The following is a 19,198-nucleotide window of genomic DNA, read 5'->3' as shown; positions in this document are numbered from 1 at the left end:
TTGGTGGGAGGTGCTGTTTATCCCCGTTGCTACACCCTGGAGCTGCGAAGCCGCACGCTACCACCTGTCATGACTACCAACGCCAATACATCGACGCCTTCGCTCCAGTTCAACTGCCCTGGCCATCCTAGGCTACGGGAGCCGAAGGTCTTCAGCGGGGCGGATGGGACCGACGTCGAAGACTGGCTCGAGCACTACGAACTGGTGAGCGCCAACAATAAGTGGGATAAAGCCGACAAGCTGGGCCACGTGATATTTTATCTCACTGGCGTCGCCGAATTGTGGTTTAATAACCACAAACACAACATCCCCACATGAAGCGTCTTCAAGACGTCGTGCTGAAGTGTTCGGTCGGTCGGCTGTCCGCAAGCATAGGGCAGAACAGCGCTTGCGCGTCCGCTCTCAGCAGACTGGCGAGACCTTTACCAGCTATAGTGAGGACGTCGTCCACCTTTGTCGACGTGTGAATGACACCATGCCCGAATCTGACAAGGTCAAAAACATCCTGAAGGGCATCGACGACGGCGCATTTCAAATGCTCTTGGCAAGAAATCCGAGCACAGTTTCCGAAGTCGTCAGCTTGTGTCAGAGCTACGACGAGTTGAAGAAGCAACACACTCTGACTCGGCAGCCTCAGCATGGTGGTGAGTCACTGTCCAGTTTCGACACCCTGCCGGACAATTCACCGCTGCTTCAACAGGTTCGAGCCTTCGTCCGTGAGGAAGTCGCCCGCCAACTTTCCCTAGTGCCCTTCACTCACGAGACCACTACCCGTCTAGCAGCCCCGCTTCGCACTGCTATTTCGGAAGAGGTTGCCCAAGCTGTTCCTGTTGCGCACCACGAGCCGCCTCTATCCAGCCTTGCCCACTGCCAGCGTGCCGCGCAGCCGGTAGGCCCTCCTGTCGCCTATCCGCCAGCCGTGCAGCCTGTGGCCGCGCCCCTAACGTATGCAGCGCAGCCTGTGGCTCCTCCTGTCGCCTGCTCGCAAGTGATGCAGCCTGTAGCAGTGCCGTTCACATATACAGACGCTGTGCGTAGGCTTCCGCAACCACCCTACACCTCGCGCTCACAGCCCGCACACCCGGCTGCTTATACTGCACCTTGGGCGGCACCATCAGTAGCCAATTCTTGGAGGACGCCCGATAACCGACCGATATGCTACGCCTGCTTTACTCCCGCACACGTTGCCCGCTACTGCCGCCGTCGACCTCAGACGTTCGGCGACTATGTCCTTCGCGCAATACGGGCCGGTCTCGTCACCTCGCTATGCCCCTCCTAACGACCCCGACTTCGTGACGCCGCGCGCACCCTCTCCTCGTCGGCGATCGCCCTTCCCCATGCGTCGCCGGCCCAGACCTTCTGACCAGGAAAACTAAGCCCCGCAGTTCAAGAGGCAAGAACTGCGCCATCTTCGAACTGTTTAAGCCCTCGCCCCTCTCCTGCTAACGTGGTCGCAGTAACTGTTGAAGGTTATTCTACTTTCGCCCTTGTAGACACCGGCGCCGCTGTTTCTGTTATTGCCGCTAATGTCTGCCGTGTATTACGTAAAGTCACGACGGCGCTTTCGGGACTGTCACTCCACACGGCAAGTGCACAGCAAGTAACGCCTCTCGCAGCCTGCACTGCAAGAGTGTCCATCGAAGGCATTGTTTACACTGTGGAGTTTATTGTCCTTGCTGTCTGTTCACATGATGTCATCCTCGGATGGGACTTCCTATCCCGCCATAATGCCGTCATCGACTGCGCACGCGCTGAAGTTGAGTTTTCACCCTTTTGTGATGTCCCATTACTTGACACTCTTCATCAGCCGCCGAAGTTGTTCGTGCATGAAGACACCGATATTCCACCTGAAAACTTCGCACTTGTTCCAATTTCATGCACCGCCTACACTGACGCTGCAGTCTTTTTTATGCCTTCCGATATCTTCACGAGTCGTCGAGCTCTGCCGCTGCCTTTCGCAACGATTGACCTTGCCACCGGAAGAAGCAATATGTTCATAGTCAACCCGCTTTCCACACCTGTCACTTTGCTTGCGGGGGAATGTCTCGGCAGCGTGCAGGATCTCGACCCTTCGTCTTTGGTTGATGTCCCGGATGACTACTGCGACCACCCAAAATCACTGTTGGCCCTCGAGGAGTCGTCCAAGGATACGTTTTCCAGCGCCATCGCCGACACCCTCACTCCCACCGAACATGCCGACCTGCTTGATCTTCTGCATGAGTTCCGGAATTCCTTCGATGTGTCCCAACCTCAACTAGGCCGCACGTCGCAAGTCAAGCATCATGTTGACACCGGCCTACACCAGCCACTGCGTCAAAGACCATACCATGTCTCCACTGAAAAGCGCCGCGTCATCAACGATCAAGTCGAAGATATGCTTCGTAGAGACGTCATTCAACTATCTCAGAGTCCCTGGGCGTCTCCTGTCGTCTTGGTGCTTAAGAAAGACGGATCTATCCGATTTTGCGTAGACTATCGTCGTTCGAATAAGATAACCCGCAAGGACGTATATCCTTTGCCGCGCATTGATGACGCCATTGACACCCTTCACGGAGCGGAATTCTTCTCGTCGCTGGATTTGCGGTCTGGCTACTGGCAAGTTCCAATGGCTGAAGCCGAACGCCAAAAAACTGCATTTATTACACCTGACGGACTATACGAGTTTAACGTCATGCCCTTTGGGCTTTGTAACGCGCCCGCCACGTTTGAACGACTTATGGATAATACGCTACGTGGCCTCAAGTGGAATATGTGCCTCTGCTACCTCGACGATGTCGTGGTTTTCTCGCACGACTTTCCCACGCACCTCCTTCGCCTCAGGCAGGTTTTGACTTGTCTGACCAACGCTGGCCTGCAGCTTAACCTGAAAAAAAATGCCGCTTCGCTGCACGCGAGCTCGTCATCCTAGGCCACATCGTGTCGAAGCACGGCGTATTACCTGACCCAGCAAAACTTCGAGCAGTCACAGAATTTGCCAAGCCGATGACCATGAAGGAACTTCGCAGTTTTGTAGGCCTATGCTCATATTTCCGGCGCTTTGTTCGCAATTTTGCATCCATCATGTCACCATTAACCCAGCTTCTTCGCGGTGACGTGAACCTCTCCTCTTGGTCCCCTGCATGTGACGTTGCCTTCACTACTCTGCGCCTCTGCTCACCTCGCCACCTATTCTTCGCCACTTCGACCCGACGGCTCCTACCGAAGTGCACACCGACACCAGCGGCATCGGGCTAGGTGCTGTCCTCGCCCAACGAAAACCCGGCTATTCAGAATACGTTGTAGCCTACGCTAGCCGCACTCTGACGAAAGCCGAAACTAATTACAGCGTGACAGAAAAAGAGTGTTTGGCTCTGGTATGGGCGCTTAGAAAGTTCCGGCCGTACTTATACGGCCGCCCGTTCGATCTAGTAACTGATCACCACGCGGTTTGCTGACTCTCTACGCTGAAAGACCCTTCTGGCCGCCTTGCACGATGAGCACTCCGCATCCAGAAGTACGACATTCGCGTCGTATACCGCTGTGGACGCAAACACTCTGACGCTGACGCCCTGTCCCGCTCACCTTTGCCACCAGATCCGACGTGCGGAAACACGTGCCTCCAGTACTTGTCATCGTTAAATCTTGACTCAATTGCCACCGAACAACGTCGTGACCCGTGGATCGCATCTCTTCTCGAATATCTATCCGGTACGCCCAACCTTCCGGTATCTCGATCCCTCCGACGTCAAGCTTTCCATTTTGCCATCCACGATCAACTTCTCCATCGACGCAACTACTCTCCTGATGGCCGCCGGTGGCTACTGGTCATTCCACGCACTTTGCGATCGCAGGTATGCGCTTCTCTTCACGACGATCCACAATGCGGCCACACCGGGGTGTTCAAAACATATGAACGCCTTCGCCATCGCTATTACTGGCGCGGCATGTACAATTTCGTACGCAAATTTGTGCAGTGCTGTCCTGACTGCCAGCGACGCAAATCAACACCGCTACGTGCTACTGGCGAATTGCAGCCACTTCCGTGCCTTGCCAAGCCTTTTGATCGCGTTGGCGTTGACCTCTACGGCCCTCTTCCATTGACATCAGATGGCAATCGGTGGATTATAGTGGCGGTCGACTATCTAACACGCTACGCCGAAACAGCCGCTTTACCGAGCGCTACCGCTCAGGATGTCGCCTCTTTCATTTTACGTCAGTTTATCCTTCGACATGGCGCACCTCGAGAGCTCCGTAGTGACAGAGGCCACGCTTTTCTCTCCGAGGTCGTCGAAGCTCTGCTTTCGGAATGCCACGTCATTCATCGGAAAACGACAGCATACCACCCGCAGACTAATGGGCTAACGGAACGGTTTAACCGCACGCTGGGTGATATGCTCTCAATGTACGTGGCATCTAATCATAGCAACTGGGACCGTGTTCTCCCATACGTGACATTTGCATACAATACTGCAATACAAACAACCACGGGATTTTCACCTTTCTTTCTTCTTTATGGACGTGACCCTTCCCATACAATTGATACTCTACTTCCCTACCGTCCTGATGCTTCCGAGTGCCCCTCTGTCTCCGATGCTGCTCGACAAGCCGAAGAGTGCCGCCAGCTCGCCCGTGCGTTCACCTCGGACGAGCAGCAACGCCAGAAAGAAAACCGTTGCACCTCTCTTCCGGATCCCAACTATGCCCCAGGGTCTCTCGTGTGGCTTGCCATCCCATACCAAACTCCGGGACTTTCATCAAAACTTGTCCCCCGGTATGAGGGGCCTTACACCGTTTTAGAGAAAACCTCTCCGGTTAATTACCTAATTGAGCCAGTTTCCTGATCGGATGACATGCGCCGGCGTGCACGTGACATCGTCCATGTTTCCCGCCTAAAACCGTATTATGAGCCTCTCCCTGAAACTTCTTAGGTCGCCAGGATGGCTCTTTTTTCAGCGGGAGCGATTGTGAAGAAGAAGATGTGCCTGCAGGAAGCAGCATCGCCAACGCCCGGCTCTCTCGGCTCGTGCTTCGGTTCGTTGCTGTGCCGATCGCTGGACGGTTCTTCACTCTGTCTCGTCGCTGTCTTTAACGGCTAATAAACCTCCTCACACATGGTCCGCTTAGAAGCACGTACGATTTGCCACAAGTAAGCAAAATTTGGTTTACGCCACGAGCTTACAAGGTATACATTTGGATAGATGTTTAACTTCACAGTCGTCAGTTGACTCTTCCCTATACCGTCCATTTTGTCTTAACGAGAGATAATATTCTATAGATATCTTTTCTGCTGCTGTAAACACAGTCTTAATACCATATTTCTTGCCAACATTGCTCAAGCCATTGGAATGTCTATGAACACATGGCTAAATGAATACCACATTAAAATTTTTTATTAGTGGCATCAGGACTATTTTGATTGTTTACCATTTCAACAGCCATTTTAACAACCGGGGAAATCTTCATTCTCAAGACGTTGAATCTGTGAGCAAAAACTTGGCTCCAAAGCATGCGTACAAAACCTAGTGATAGCGGACCTCAGGGTAGAGAATGCAATTCCGTTTTTGACAACTTTGGAGTGTCCTGAAGAAAATGATAGGAGTGGTTTCTGTGGCCTAGGAGCGTAACACCAACCAGCATGGTTAACTGCAAAACAAAGACCTAAGCCCAAGAACTGTAACTTGTTGTCTTCAATCATCTCTAGTGTGAATTTGCCCGCCGTGGTGGATCAGTCACTGCTCGGCTCCCGACCTGAAAGCCACGGGTTCGATCTCGGCACGGCGGTCCCATTTCGATGGAGGTGAAATTGTGGAGGCCCGTGTACTATGCGAGGTTGGCGCGCGTTAAAAAACACCAGACGGTCAGAATTTTCGGAGCCCTCCCCTATAGCGTCTCTCATATTCATATCATGGTTTTGGGACGTAAAACATCAGAGAATCTTGATTATCTGAGGTGGAAATTTAAGGCCGATTCTGAATTCACGAAATACTTTCAAGACGTCAGTCGCCTTTGTACTGTAGTTATCACGTGACAAAAGCCCATTGCAGTCGTCAACATGCCAATTTTCATGCTAACAATTGCCAACAATTGCTAACAAATGCCAACAAATGCCAACAGGCTAACAAATGACAATTTTTTTAGGTTACCCTGAAAATTCGGTTGCCACAGTTCAAATAGAGATCACTTAAGACCGGCGCCACCCGCGAGGCTATGCATACACTTGTTTTTTTTTATACATGCAATTTATTGGACAATTTCAGAGAAGTTTTATTAAGATAAAACATCAACAGCTGCAGAAACGACTCCAGAGACATACCACAGCAATGCGTAAACTTGAACTCGTCGTTATATTGCGTGATCGCTTCTTTTGCACTACACATTAGTTCAGCTTGCTCAAGGGATTAAAACAACTCCTCAACATCTATACTGATGGCCTTAGCGTTCCCGGGGTCCTCATGAGATAGAAGCTTAACTATTTGTTTCAGAAGTTCTTATTATAAACGGATAATTGTGGCATAAAGTGTACAGTGTACTTTGCATAAAAGACGGCACCTCGTCCTACCAAGTTCCTTTCCCCGAAATTATTGCTCGGAAAGGCACCTCTGCCTTATGTGTTTTGTTTGGCATTGAAGAAAGAAGTAGAGGTGACAACAGGTTTTCTTTCATACGCTCTCAGCGAGATATTCAAGACCTATCAGACCTTGAAGATACCTAACACATCTCATCTAACATCGCATTGCAATACTTTTGCCTACTTTACGGTGTTCGTAGACACACAAGTGCTGGTACAGCAGAAAATTAACTCATGTAATTATCGAAGCTTCCCACAATAAGAGAATAGGAGACGCATTTGTGAACTATGCGTCGATTTTCTTGCCGGACAAAGAGTTCGCTTATCTGCTTGGCTCACGTAATATCAGGTGACATGCTTTGAATTTTTGTTTCTGAAGGATGCGCATGCACGTGTTGGTGCCAAGCGATTTGATTTACTGTCTCACTTATACACATGTCTGTTATGCGTGACGTTGTTTTCCTGTTCTGGTGTTTCCAAATAAGACTTTCAGTTGCGAGACAGCGCTCGTTCGGTGTGTTCTGTGTTCCTTTCGTTTTGGTCTTTAGCGCAGCATCAATCGTAAAAGCATTAGGATTGCGTGCCCCACCGCTGTGGTCTAGTGGCTAAGGTACTCGGCTGCTGACCCGCAGGTCCCGGGATGGAATACCGGCTGCAGCGGCTGCGTTTTCGATGGAGGCGAAAATGTTGTAGGCCCGTGTGCCCAGATTTGGGCGCACGTTAAAGAACCCCAGGTGGTCAAAATTTCCGGAGCCCTCCACTACGTCTTCTCTCATATACATACGGCGGTTTTGAGACGTTAATGTCCACATATCAATCAATCAATCAATTAATCAATCAATCAATCAAGTCATTGAGAGAAGTTGGTGTCGTCATTTTTCTACAACTTGCACTGTCCACTCTGTTTGGATACTTGTCCTAGCAAACATATTTCAAATTAGTTATTGTATGAGCATGTATGCTACTAAACGAACTGCCACAAGCAAAAAATAACGTTAGGTACTACGTCTCAAAATAAATTAGCGATTAAAGGTACAAAATTACACAACTTATGCTAACTTAATTGTCATCATACGCTGACAGAAATAAGTGGAGGTCGACCAGTATACTTAACCTACAGGTCCGTGCGAACGTCCTGAGGTCTATGAAGGTGATTCACGTAGAGGCGTCAATACGTACCCACCAGGATTCCAGGAATTCTCTTTTTTCCCGTCCTGTTCTCAGGCCAACGTTGTTGCGTTCTCCATATGAAAACTACGTCTCGTATTAGAGCCCTGTTCGTAAGAGAGACTCGTATTACTTCTTGCGTCGCCACCGAAGTTCCTTCGCCGTAAGAAAGTACTTTTGTCGGGTCTCCCCGGCTTGTACGCCGGGAGGCAGGCTGCGTCTGTTTGGCGCCAAACGGTGGCCCCCTTGCCAAGGCATGGCCGTCTGCCCGAAACCCCCCCCCCCCAGACGACCTTGGGGGGGGGGGGGAGGAAGTGCGTGGACAGACATAGGATGATCATGGGTTGATGAGTTAAGTGTGACTCTGGGACAAAGCGCTTTTGTGCCGCGTCTCCTTCCTATCTGACAACGGCACCAACTAAGGATGCAGCAAACACTTTTTCATGTGATCTCGTGAAAATTAAAAATGCTGGTGTATGGAAACGCAGCCGCTCCCGGAAAAAGAGCAGTGTTTGTGCAGTGATGTCATATCGCATAGTAGGGTATACATGAGCCGTTAGCTGATGCCTGCTGAAATAGCGCATGCACTAGCACTCGCAACCGCACTTTCGTAATAGAGGTTCACACTTGCAGATCAAGCCATGCTGTCTCTTACCTTAGTATCTTTCCATACTCCTTCGTCCCTCAAAAAACAGAAATGGCTTCTTTTCCGGTTGAGGAGTGATTGATGGCTGTCATAGCATTCCGAGTGATGTATTGTCATGCGCCCTCCATGCGATGGAGGCAGGCCACTTGTTATATCTATGCTTCAGCATTGTTACTCGCTAGCACTCGGGAAATTTTATCCGCGGGGACAACATACAATATGCCTACAAAGTTATTGATTTGTACTTGATAAGAAACATGAAAATGACGTTTATAGCCGGTAAATAGCGTCCATATATTTGTTCTCGCAATAAAAAATATACAAAAACTATCGAAGTGGGCTGGCCTTTTTTCATTAAAAATTGCGTTGTCTTCCTGTAAACAATTTGTCTGTTGGAAGACAAATTATCCGGAACCTTTTTCTTTGTTTTTTTTTCTCCATTACACTCCCTCACAATCCCGTCGCTACAATTATGAGAAGCTATATCTATTTGACATTTATGTCTACCTGAAGCATGTTTGCCATGCGAGTGCTCAGCATACAGCCTACCAGAATTTCGAGCTTGTAATTTCAAACTTTGTAATTCAGACTTACGCAACCGCGAATTCACAAAATGCAGCGATATCACGAGTTAATCGCGAGAGACAACCACGCGACACGCGAGGAATAACGGGGGTGAATGCATATGGCAAAGCAGAGTGTAAAACAATTTACAAGTGCTTTTTCTCATATATGAAACATTCTAGAGTATGTTCTCCTATCATTTCACGTGAATCACCGTTCTGGCGCCAAGAAGAGCGCCAAAAGAATGAGAGACACCGAGGGAGAATATTACGCTCGATCGTGGATATTCAGAAGCTGTTTTAGTGCCCTTATATAGACAAGAGATGAAAAAAAAAGACACAAAAGAGTAGCCAAGACACCACAGACGTCGCTCTGAAATGTCTTAAAGCTGTAGAAAAGAAGGTGAAGTGATTTATTTTATACCCAGATTTTCCGCTCAGTTCAAAATAAAAGAAACTTCGGCGCGCAGCAATTATCGCATGGCGCTGGCGGTGGCGCAAACAGCAGGAGCAAAAAACGAATGACGGCGCACAGCTTTAATCTAGAGGGACAACGTCTCACCTCGGGAAAACAACACAAGTTACTCGGTTTACTATCTACTGACAAAAATCTTCGAACTGTCATAAAAAAACCACTGAAGAGCTAGTAAACGCCATAATTGCTCGACGTTCAAATTTATGATGAGAGCCGACAAATGGATATCTGGAGCTGGATAGGTTGAACAAAGAAGAGAAAGAGTTTAGGAAAGGCTAGCTGACATTTCGATAGGAAAACTTTCTTTTGTCAAAGGCGTGTTGTCTTTCTCGGCGTAATAGCTTTAAGGCGTTTAGTATTTACGTGTTGACATGTGTCACTGTTGGTAATCACCGCCTGGAAAGAAAAGAAAAAAAAAACTGTAAAGTAGAAGAGTGGTGCGTTTGTCCCATTTCAAGCAAGGTTGCGGCGACGCTTGGAATCTCGTCTCCTAGTTAGGTGGAACTGAAAAGAAGGGGGGAGAAGAGACGGAGAACTGGAACAATAAAGCGAGAGCCGCCAAAAGCACGCCAAGGAATAAGCGGGGAGTGCAACTTGGAAAACCGACAGGGGGGTGACATCTCAAGCGGCCACGAAGGTTGCAGAAAATGGTGGCGGCCATCTATCCCCCCCCCCCCCGCCGAAAAATAATAACGCCTATGAATGGGAAGCATGCGAGGAAGGCACTCAGAAAAGGGGAGAAGCGGATAGCGTGCATGTAAAAGTCGACATGTAGGCTGTGAATGATACTGGGAGGGGTGTCCGAAAAACACGGGTTGAATGAGTGATTGGCTAATGAGTGAAAGTCATTGACAGAGGTACGCATTCAGTGTCGATGGGTTACAGGCCCAACATAGGGTGGATAAGTGTCGTCACTATTGACAGTGCAAGGTGCTGATAAAACAAAAGATGGCATATTCTTCACCAGTTATGCATAGAGTCTTTTATTCATCTGTAGACTATCGTTCATCGTTAAAACATCTGTAGACCATCGTTCATCGTTAAAACATCTGTAGACCATCAGTAAAACAGGTGGGATGTGCGGGTATATAATGTATTGTCTGATGTATCTTCCTCGGGAGAACTTGTCTTTAGCTAGTGATGTACGGCTTTTGCTAACAGATTCTGCCAATGTACCGAAAATCAATGACCACAGGAATCGGGGATAACCAGAATTGGTGTAGCAGGAGATATTTATTGACTGAATTATGATATTTTAAACAATCTTGTGCGTTTTATAGGACCGCATTTGTTACTCGCAATAAAAAATCTTGAACTACGAGGGCCTAGGTTGATGGTGAAACACGGGAAAGAATATTATCACATTGCATCGGGTGTCCGAAGGTGCTTCAATGCACGAGGGTTCTTGCATAGTCCTTTCACACGCGTGCATTGATTCTTTTCCTCACCTGCTCTAGCACCTCCGGTATGGAGACTGTGAAGTTTAAATAAAGGTTGCGGCACAGTATTGCAGTTATGTATCATTCGTTTCACGGATACTTATTTTTTTGGTGCACAACACGTTTTTAATGCGCTGAAGCGATGAAGCATTTCTTATTTTAGCCCACGTACAAAAGGCATGCTAGAAAAGAAAACTCTTTTGAGGTTTGATCGAGCAGGCACGTTGCAGCCGTGTTACATGTCTCCACGTCTCGCAAGGAGGCAGGCAGCTGATCAGTCACTGCGGCGGTGGTCTGCTGTTCTCCCTCTTCCGACAAGCAGCCTCCCGCCTCCTGTCTCAATCTCAATTTTTTTAAACCGTTTTGGTCCATCTATACTTCTTTAACAGAAGAACGGCGACTTACAATATTTCTCTCCTTTGTTCTAAATACACACGCAATAATGCAAGTGTATCATCTGTTATATACAAGATTTCTTTCGTCAGGCCCTACGCCGGAACACATCTATTTAAAGCCAGTGGACTTCATTTTCTCTACAATGAACATTACGAGTAAACGACCACATGAAGCGTGCGCTTTTTATTAACTTCTCCACAAAAATGTACATACTGGTCGTACAGCCTTTTTACTTGGTGTCAACAGGCTACAGTCATTAAAAAAAATGTGAGTTAGCAAAAAACATCCAAACGAAAAAAATGTCTCCGTCAAACCAGTGAGATTGTAATGTACGAGTAACAACGTAAAACTCTTCGTAACAGTGTAATGTCTGTTATATATGACAAAAAGCGGTATCTACGGCTGTAAAAAAGTGGTATGCTTGGCTTACAGAGGCACTTCTTTGTATATTTAGTGGTAACAAAAGCAGTAACAAAAACAACAAGAACAAACATTGCGTCACTGTTTCGGCGTCTACTGAGTACAGTTCAACATCAAAATTAAAAAAAAAACTAACATAGTCCCTCTCTTAAGCATTAACCTAAGATGACTCGATGGCGAAAGCGATCTTTTTTTCTTTGTCAATGTGTTAGCCATGTCCCGCCACTTTCTGAAAATTTTCTAAGCCTAACGTGGTTTCGCACTGCCCCTAAGACTGCAGGCACTTCGACAGGTTTTTGCCTTGCCTGTCTTATCGGTCCGCCTGTGATCAAGAAAGGATGCCATGCGGTGATGTGACGTCACGTTAGATTACATCACATCACGGCATAATGACGTCACATATTTTGGTGATCTGTGACGTCTCGATGACGTTTATTGTGGCGTCATCATCTGCATCGCTCGTATTCACTGTCACGTGAGATGCCGACGCAGGATGCTGGACAATTTTCGCGTTTGATCTCTTGCCTTCATTTTTGTGATAATTTGAGTAGTTACTGTCACCTCGCCTTTCTAGTATATTTTGTTCCACTATATTCTGCACAGTCCACAGGCTAAAATGTAGGTCATTGAGAGTACATGTATTTATATAAACAGCTCTTTCTCTCAGCATTGTTCAGAAGCTCAAAATCCAGCTATGCGACTTTTTGCAGATTTTTTTTCTGTTCAAATACTCACGGAAATTTTAAATACAATGATTCACACGCAGATTTGTACTTCAAAAAGTTCAAGAACCACTTCCTTTGTACTTATAACACGCAGAAAACATTAAAAAGGCTACATGTGACCGACGAGATTTAACAGCTGCTATATTACCGAACTCTGCAAAGGTTGGTTGCTCGAGTTGGCTAGTGGTCTGTGATTACCCGTGGCAAGACGAGCGAGACACTTGTCATAATGAAAAGCTGGAAATATGTATTCAAGCCTGTGCATTTGCGGTGTGCCAAGGTTTTACCCTAACTATACCTCGACTGCATAGTACTGTATCCACGAAACGGCCCGAAACACCGGGGACCGGTCATTCATAATCGCTAATATGGGGCGTAGCAAACGCGCTGGCAATCAAGCAGTTCATAAACGAGAAGCTTTGAAAATTGCTAGTTCACCTTATTTAGCCCTGCTATTACTACTCCAACCATTGCCTCAGCCCACTTTTACTTTTACAAGTACTGGGTAGGCAAATGTAAAACTCTCCTACTAGACCACCTCTTTATCTTTTTTCTCTATATATCCCCTATTTCTCTCTATCTGCCTTCACAATCCAGCTTAGCCTTGTGCTACCATCGAACAGCTTCTAAATGTCGGTAGTCTGAACCATGATGCTTCTGGAGGTCTTTGAGCTGGCTGTACTATCCTGGACAGTTTCGGTACCTCTGTCTGATGTAACTTTAGTAGGTGTCGGTTTGCTTGACCTGCGAAGAGATCCGTTAGCAACGACAACGACTCGCAAATCACCATCGGCAATGGGTGCGCCGTTAATCTCGCATTCTTCGTCATCGTTGTTGCCGTCTCGTGGTTGTGTCAGCGACACCAACCGCTCTGAGGATGTCCCTGTCGATGCCATCACTCTCGATGACGTCTTTGAGCCTCTGCTCTTGATCGCCATCTGCGTGGCGCCAACGCTGGGTGGTGATCGGGAGATGGACGCTGCAGCTTCTGCTTGTGATGTAGCTGGTGGCACTAGTTTGGTAGTAACCGGAGGCGTCTTAGATGTTGTCCTCTCTGGAGATTGGGCTGGAGACGGCGACTTCGGTTTGAACACTCTGGGAGAAGAGTCTCTCTTAACGATCTCCACTCGGTCTTCCTTGGAGAAAGTGCGACTCCTGGTCAACTTCGTCCTGGTAGTTGTAGGCACTTGTCGCTCTGCCTCGGCTGAAGTGGCAAGGTCAGCAGAACTGGCAGCTGCGGCTGGGCCGGCACTCTTTCTGGTGAATGTTTCACTCCTCTTGACCGGAGTCGGAGAAGGCGCGGGACTCCTTGGTAGGTGCCTCGCTTTTGACGACAGGGATGTCAGAGACAGGCTGCTGGCTCTGCAAGACTGGCGGTTCGAGGAGGACAGCCTCCCGGAGCCGTACGTTTGATGCTGCACAGGGCTTCCAGCCCTGGTGGACGCTGCCGAATGCGATGCGTACTTGTTGACCGGCACGACCTGTTTGGCCACGGAACTCTGCGTTGGACTTGCGAAAGTTGGTCTCGGCCGGAGCGGAGGAGGTGGTGGTGGTAGAGGAGGCACAGGAGGAGGCGGTAAGCGAGGTCTCACTGGCGGTCGTTGCTTGGCTGCAGAGCTTGCCGTGGCACAGGCGATGTGGTACAGCCTCATCGGATTCGGTGGATTCCGCGTGTTTGTGCGTCCTTTGGTAAACGTGCTCCTGGTGGCGGTACCTCGAAGCAGTATAGGACTGCTGGACACCAACAGTCTCGGCCGCGTTGGTGGACTGCTGGTGATGCGTGTGAACGTACCGAAGCGGTTGCGGTACACTGTGGTGAAGGGCCCCATGCCAAAGCTTCGACAACGTCCCGAGTGTGGTAGCTGTGGTAGTGTCTTCGTGATCGTTCGGCTGTAAGAAGGCGCGTTCTTTCGAAGCATCCTTGGTGAGCTGTCGGGAGTTGTGCCCGATGACCTCAGAGATGTGGTGGAGACAAGTCGGTCGGTACGCCGCATTTGCGGACTGCTAGACGGAGTTGCGCTCAGCCTGGTCGCATGGGTTCTTGACTGCGAAGGTTTGCAAGAGCAGACGTGAACCGAACCATTTTGTGACACTCCCTTCTTCTGCGGCTGCTGATTGGGGATGCCTGCGTGAGAAAGAACATCTCAATAACAGATGATCTTTAAAAATAACAGAGGTAAGGTTATCATTAGCTCAGCTTACGAAGACTCGGTAAGAATGCACTCTGTCTTTTCGATAATGAAAAATGAACTGGTGACCAATACCACAACGCTGTTGCTAATACCCATGCTGCTCTTGGCATCATTATGCAAATATAAACAACTAGCCATATAGCACATATGCGAGTGTTCAACATACATGTCTGTGCGTATTTTATTTGTACATATCTTTTGAATCCTTTCGTAACGTCTGGCCCAACAAAAAAATTACACCACGGTAACCTTTCCTCTCAATGCTTCGCAAGACATTGATTCCCATTGTATGTGGTATCTGCCAAAAATTTTCAACTTTGCTTTTTCACTGTGTTTGGCCCTTGGCCGAAAGCCAGCAGTGCAGCTTGGGTCGTAAGAGCTGTCATAGCCTTCTTACAAGCAACTGGATGCATCACTATAACAATTTGCCAATTTAACAGGACTGTAATACTTACCTCTCCAACTCAAAATCGTCACTTCCTACTCTTTTACTTCCCCGTTCTCCTCCCCCGGTGTAAAGTAGGAGGCTCCTCTGCATCAACGAAGGGATCTACTGTCGCTCAGGGTGACTTGTCTACCTTTCTGTGAACGAAGCTCTCTCTCTCTCTCTCTCTCTCTCTCTCTGCATATTGTCACGATGAGTCAGAAGTACTGGGGAATTTATTAAACCACCAGGTAGCTAGCACTAGGACGATGCGTCAGTCGTGGCTGGCTCTCGAGCAAAAGAAGCACGCGATCTTCTTTTTTCCTCCAGATTGAGAGCCGCTCTTGCTGTCAACCCACTACGTGCTGGTGGCAATATTAACGCTGCACGTATGTGAAAACTCGATTTACACTTTTCGTACCAGTAGGAAAACTTTCAAAAGCGATCAACCAAGTCTTATGTATAAACGCAAACAAGAAAAAACGGAAAGGACATGGGTATTGCCACCTGGTACATTTGGCCTGTGACTGCGATGCATTTGGGTCCGAGCTTGGTGAAGTTGGTAGTCAGTTTATTTTTTGTACACGTAGCCCCAATCCAACTGTAGTCGAGGCCAGATAGACGGCTAGGGATTGCTCCGACTACGTGGTTGCGGTGTATATACTAATCTCAGTGCACTATATAAATGTAGGCGTGTCTTCACTGACTAAAGCACTCTGAGCTTCACGCACCCACAGCATATACGTGAGCTTCTGGCCGGTTGGCTTTGAACAGCCGCCTCTGAGGAGGCGGTGTACACTATGAAGAACGAGGACAGAATACGTTATTGAAGTCCTATTATTACATGGTGGACGCTCAGCAGTGGCAACGCCCAACATCCCCAGTATGTGTACGCGAAGCAATAAAGAACGTTTACGACCACGTTAATATTATATTCTATAGGTGTTACGCGAAAAGCTCGGGCCATATTTGTGACGAAGAGAGCACCAAAATATAATGCTGCTGCTCATTATACAAATTTTTCTCACATTAACGAAGATGTTTCTCAAGTTCGGCTGATAATAGGCTGAGGACAGTGGGTGTTATCGTCACAGGAAGCCGGTGGCATAGAAACTCTTTTCGTACCCAACACGAGCAAGCATCATTTCATATAAATGAGATTTTATGTAGCCAAATGCGAGCATAATATCGCTAAACTACTAAGTACTGTGTACTGCCATTAGTGCTATTTGTGCGTCATTGTTCCCCCATCCCCCACACAAAAAAAGTATCGCCTTTTCGGCAAGCGCAAAAAGCAAATCTCTTTTGGACGCTTAACTTCAAACACTTCGTAAAAGCTTTACTAAACGACCGTGAAAGAAAGCAAAAAAAAATTTTTGACTTCGTATAACTTCGAGGAAGTAAGGGATGAAGTAGAGAGAAAGAAAAAGAGAAAGACGAGGCAGGAAATGTTGAAGTTCTGAATGTGATTAACAGGAACCGAATAATGTATAAAAAACAGGCAGGCAGCTAACACGTTTTTCATTTAACACCTGCCAACGAGTGCTGCCTAAACACTCACACTACGTTTTCCTAAATATTAGCTCGTTTAGTTCAGCGGCTTACGTACTGAGTAGCTCAAGCCCTACTACACGTTATCGCGCATGTGACACTTTCGAACAGTATCAGCTCGAACGTAGCTAAACACAGCTAATGCCTGTCTAAACATGTAGCGCTTCGACGACGCAAACAATTTCTGGGAAGCTTCAGGCGACTCGAAAGAACGCGTTACGCAAACAAGAGCACTTTCGGCTTCAGGGATCCGTGGAATGCTTCCTCGAAACATGCTGGTCAAAAAGAAATGGCATTTCGCAACCAATTGGCGCCAGCCGGATATCTAACACAACAGACGCACCTCGGGAAAAGAATGCCAATTTGCGGCTTACAACCTACGCTCTGACTTCATTCGGATATTGGAGCCCGAAGGAGATGTTTCTCAGTACACCAATAACTGGTCAACGCGGGTATCAGCCCTTGCGCACGTTGACTCGAAGTCACCTCGTAAAGAGCTGCAATTCTTGTTCTTACGTAAGGAGGACATGATTCCAGAGTCTATTTGGAACAGTGCGGGCTTCGCTTCGCCAAAACTGTGATCTTGCGTGGAAGCTACCGCATTCACAAAATAAATTTCTTTTTGCGCGTCTACTGAAAGCCTACAGTCTATTGTGAATGTAGCCTATTGACTCCCCGCTGGGAAAATCTGTGAGACGCGCGTATATTGAATGATCCAGAAATTGCTTGGTTGACTGGTGTCCCAGAAAATAAAGGATACGAAAGAGGACTCGTGCATTCAGGAACGTTTTTCGCCACTGTTCAGATACAGGAAAGGTCTATTGGTTCGAGGAAGGGTGTGCCTAACGACAGGGTTAGTATGCTACTTTTGACGAAGAGGCACGAAGTGAAATCATGTATACATGTACGCCTACAGGCACGTGCACGCCCACAATGAGTTTAAATGAACAGATGCACACGAGCGTCTTAGATAGGAATCAACATCCTGCATGAATGAATTTTCGCTGTTTCTATTATTGCCTTAGAATCACCGAGTCTCCTGAGTATTGTTCTCATATTATTGTGCTGTTAGTCCGTAGATAGTCGTATTTTTAGTATTATTTTGCCAATTATTTCAATTTGTTTCACGGTCTCGCAAGTACCTCAATAGCATTATTACTGTTGCAATTTTCAGGCTCTTGTATCGCATTATTTTCCATTTCTTTTTGTGATGCTCTCCTTACTCAATACTCCCAAAGGAGCCTGTATAAAGTACTTGTAAATAAATTTATATCGACATGGCGATGATCATTTACCGAAGGGTAGGTATGAAATATGACTTAGTTACGCAATTCTGTATGAAGAAAACGTTAATATTTTATAACAGCTTTATTTATCTCTGCGGACTGGTAGCTTTCTGAGCAGTGGATTGAGCACATTACTGCAAGAACGGATAGTATATTGCTCGTGTCATGAAAGAGTAATTAAACGTAGCAAGGTGATTTATTTGCTACTATAGCCCTGTTTCAACGGAGTAATGAGTTGTCAACTTTTTATGCAGGTTTGTGAACGACACTGCCATATTTCGGAGAAAACTTCGTCTATAGACTACTTCGTCCATGCTGTAGAAATTCGCCGCAAGTTATGCGATTTCTTTATTGTATTTAACGACCTCATTAGCGGTGCTTCTAACGGCATGACCCGATTTCATCTGGCAAGAACACTTCTTGGAACTCGAGAACTGCGCAGGGCAGGTTGAAAAACTGTTCAATCGCAAGAACAGCGCGCCATTGGTCAGGTGAGGTACAGGAATGACGCATTCCCTCTCGCAATTGGGTGGCGCTATAGCCACGTGGTCACGCCCTTCCTAATCTAACCCAGCTAGAACGTAAGATCTCATTTGGAACCATGGGCGCTATGTAGATGATGCCTCCCGCCATACCTACAATGAACACCATTAAGGGAGATGCGATACTAGGAAACGTCGTTTTAATAAAGTGCCCGGCTTTTGCGGGAGAGTTATTTGGTCGTGTTATACAGCAAAATGAGAACCTTAAAAAATTTTATATCAGCTTACGTTTGATTGATATGTGGGGTTTAACGTCCCAAAACCACTATATGATTATGAAAAAAGCCGTAGTGGAGGGCTCCGGAAATTTCGACCACCTGGGGTTTTTTACCGTGCGCCCAAATCTGAGCACATGGGCCTACAGCATTTTCGCCTCCATTGAAAATGCAGCCGCCGCAGCCGGGATTTGATCCCGCGACCTACGGGTCAGCAGCCGAGTACCATAGCTACTAGACCACCACGGCGGGGCTATGTCAACTTAGGCACTTGCGATGATGAAACTGTACCTGTAATTGTCGTGCCTCCTTCGAATATTCTACATGTGCGAAAAATAGAACAGTAATTATTACTGTTTTGGACACGTCAAAATGAAGGTAAGAGTGTAGTCAATTCCCTTAATGCCCTAGAGGCTGAGAAACACATAAGGACTGCGCATTGGAGTCACAAGTAAACCTTTTAATTCCCAACAAGTGAGGCTGTTTGTTTCTAACCGCTCAGATGCCGACCTTATAAAAGCTTGAATGGAGACCCGTATGCGGTGCGTTTAAGCCACGTTTGGGTTGTTGTAGACTTCTGACAAGAGGCTAAAGCCTGCGTTCAACAAGT

The 19,198-nt window shown here is 47.4% G+C and overlaps 1 protein-coding gene across 2 annotated transcripts in view; it reads right to left on the bottom strand.

Moving 5' to 3' along the window:
• Nucleotides 1-11,401: 11,401 nt before the first annotated feature.
• Nucleotides 11,402-19,198, bottom strand: part of LOC142804399 (uncharacterized) — a 57,184-nt gene continuing 49,387 nt past the window's right edge. For both annotated transcript variants that reach the window (XM_075891110.1, XM_075891111.1), the window contains one exon: nucleotides 11,402-14,503. In XM_075891110.1, the coding sequence (XP_075747225.1) occupies nucleotides 13,005-14,503 (1,499 nt within the window). In that variant the 3' untranslated portion in view covers nucleotides 11,402-13,004. The remainder of the gene's footprint in view (nucleotides 14,504-19,198) is intronic.

Source organism: Rhipicephalus microplus, chromosome 1, assembly GCF_043290135.1.
Source record: "Rhipicephalus microplus isolate Deutch F79 chromosome 1, USDA_Rmic, whole genome shotgun sequence".
Classification (NCBI taxonomy): Eukaryota; Metazoa; Arthropoda; class Arachnida; order Ixodida; family Ixodidae; genus Rhipicephalus; species Rhipicephalus microplus.
Note: the sequence above shows the minus strand (reverse complement) of the source record. Positions and strands in the feature narration are given on the sequence as shown.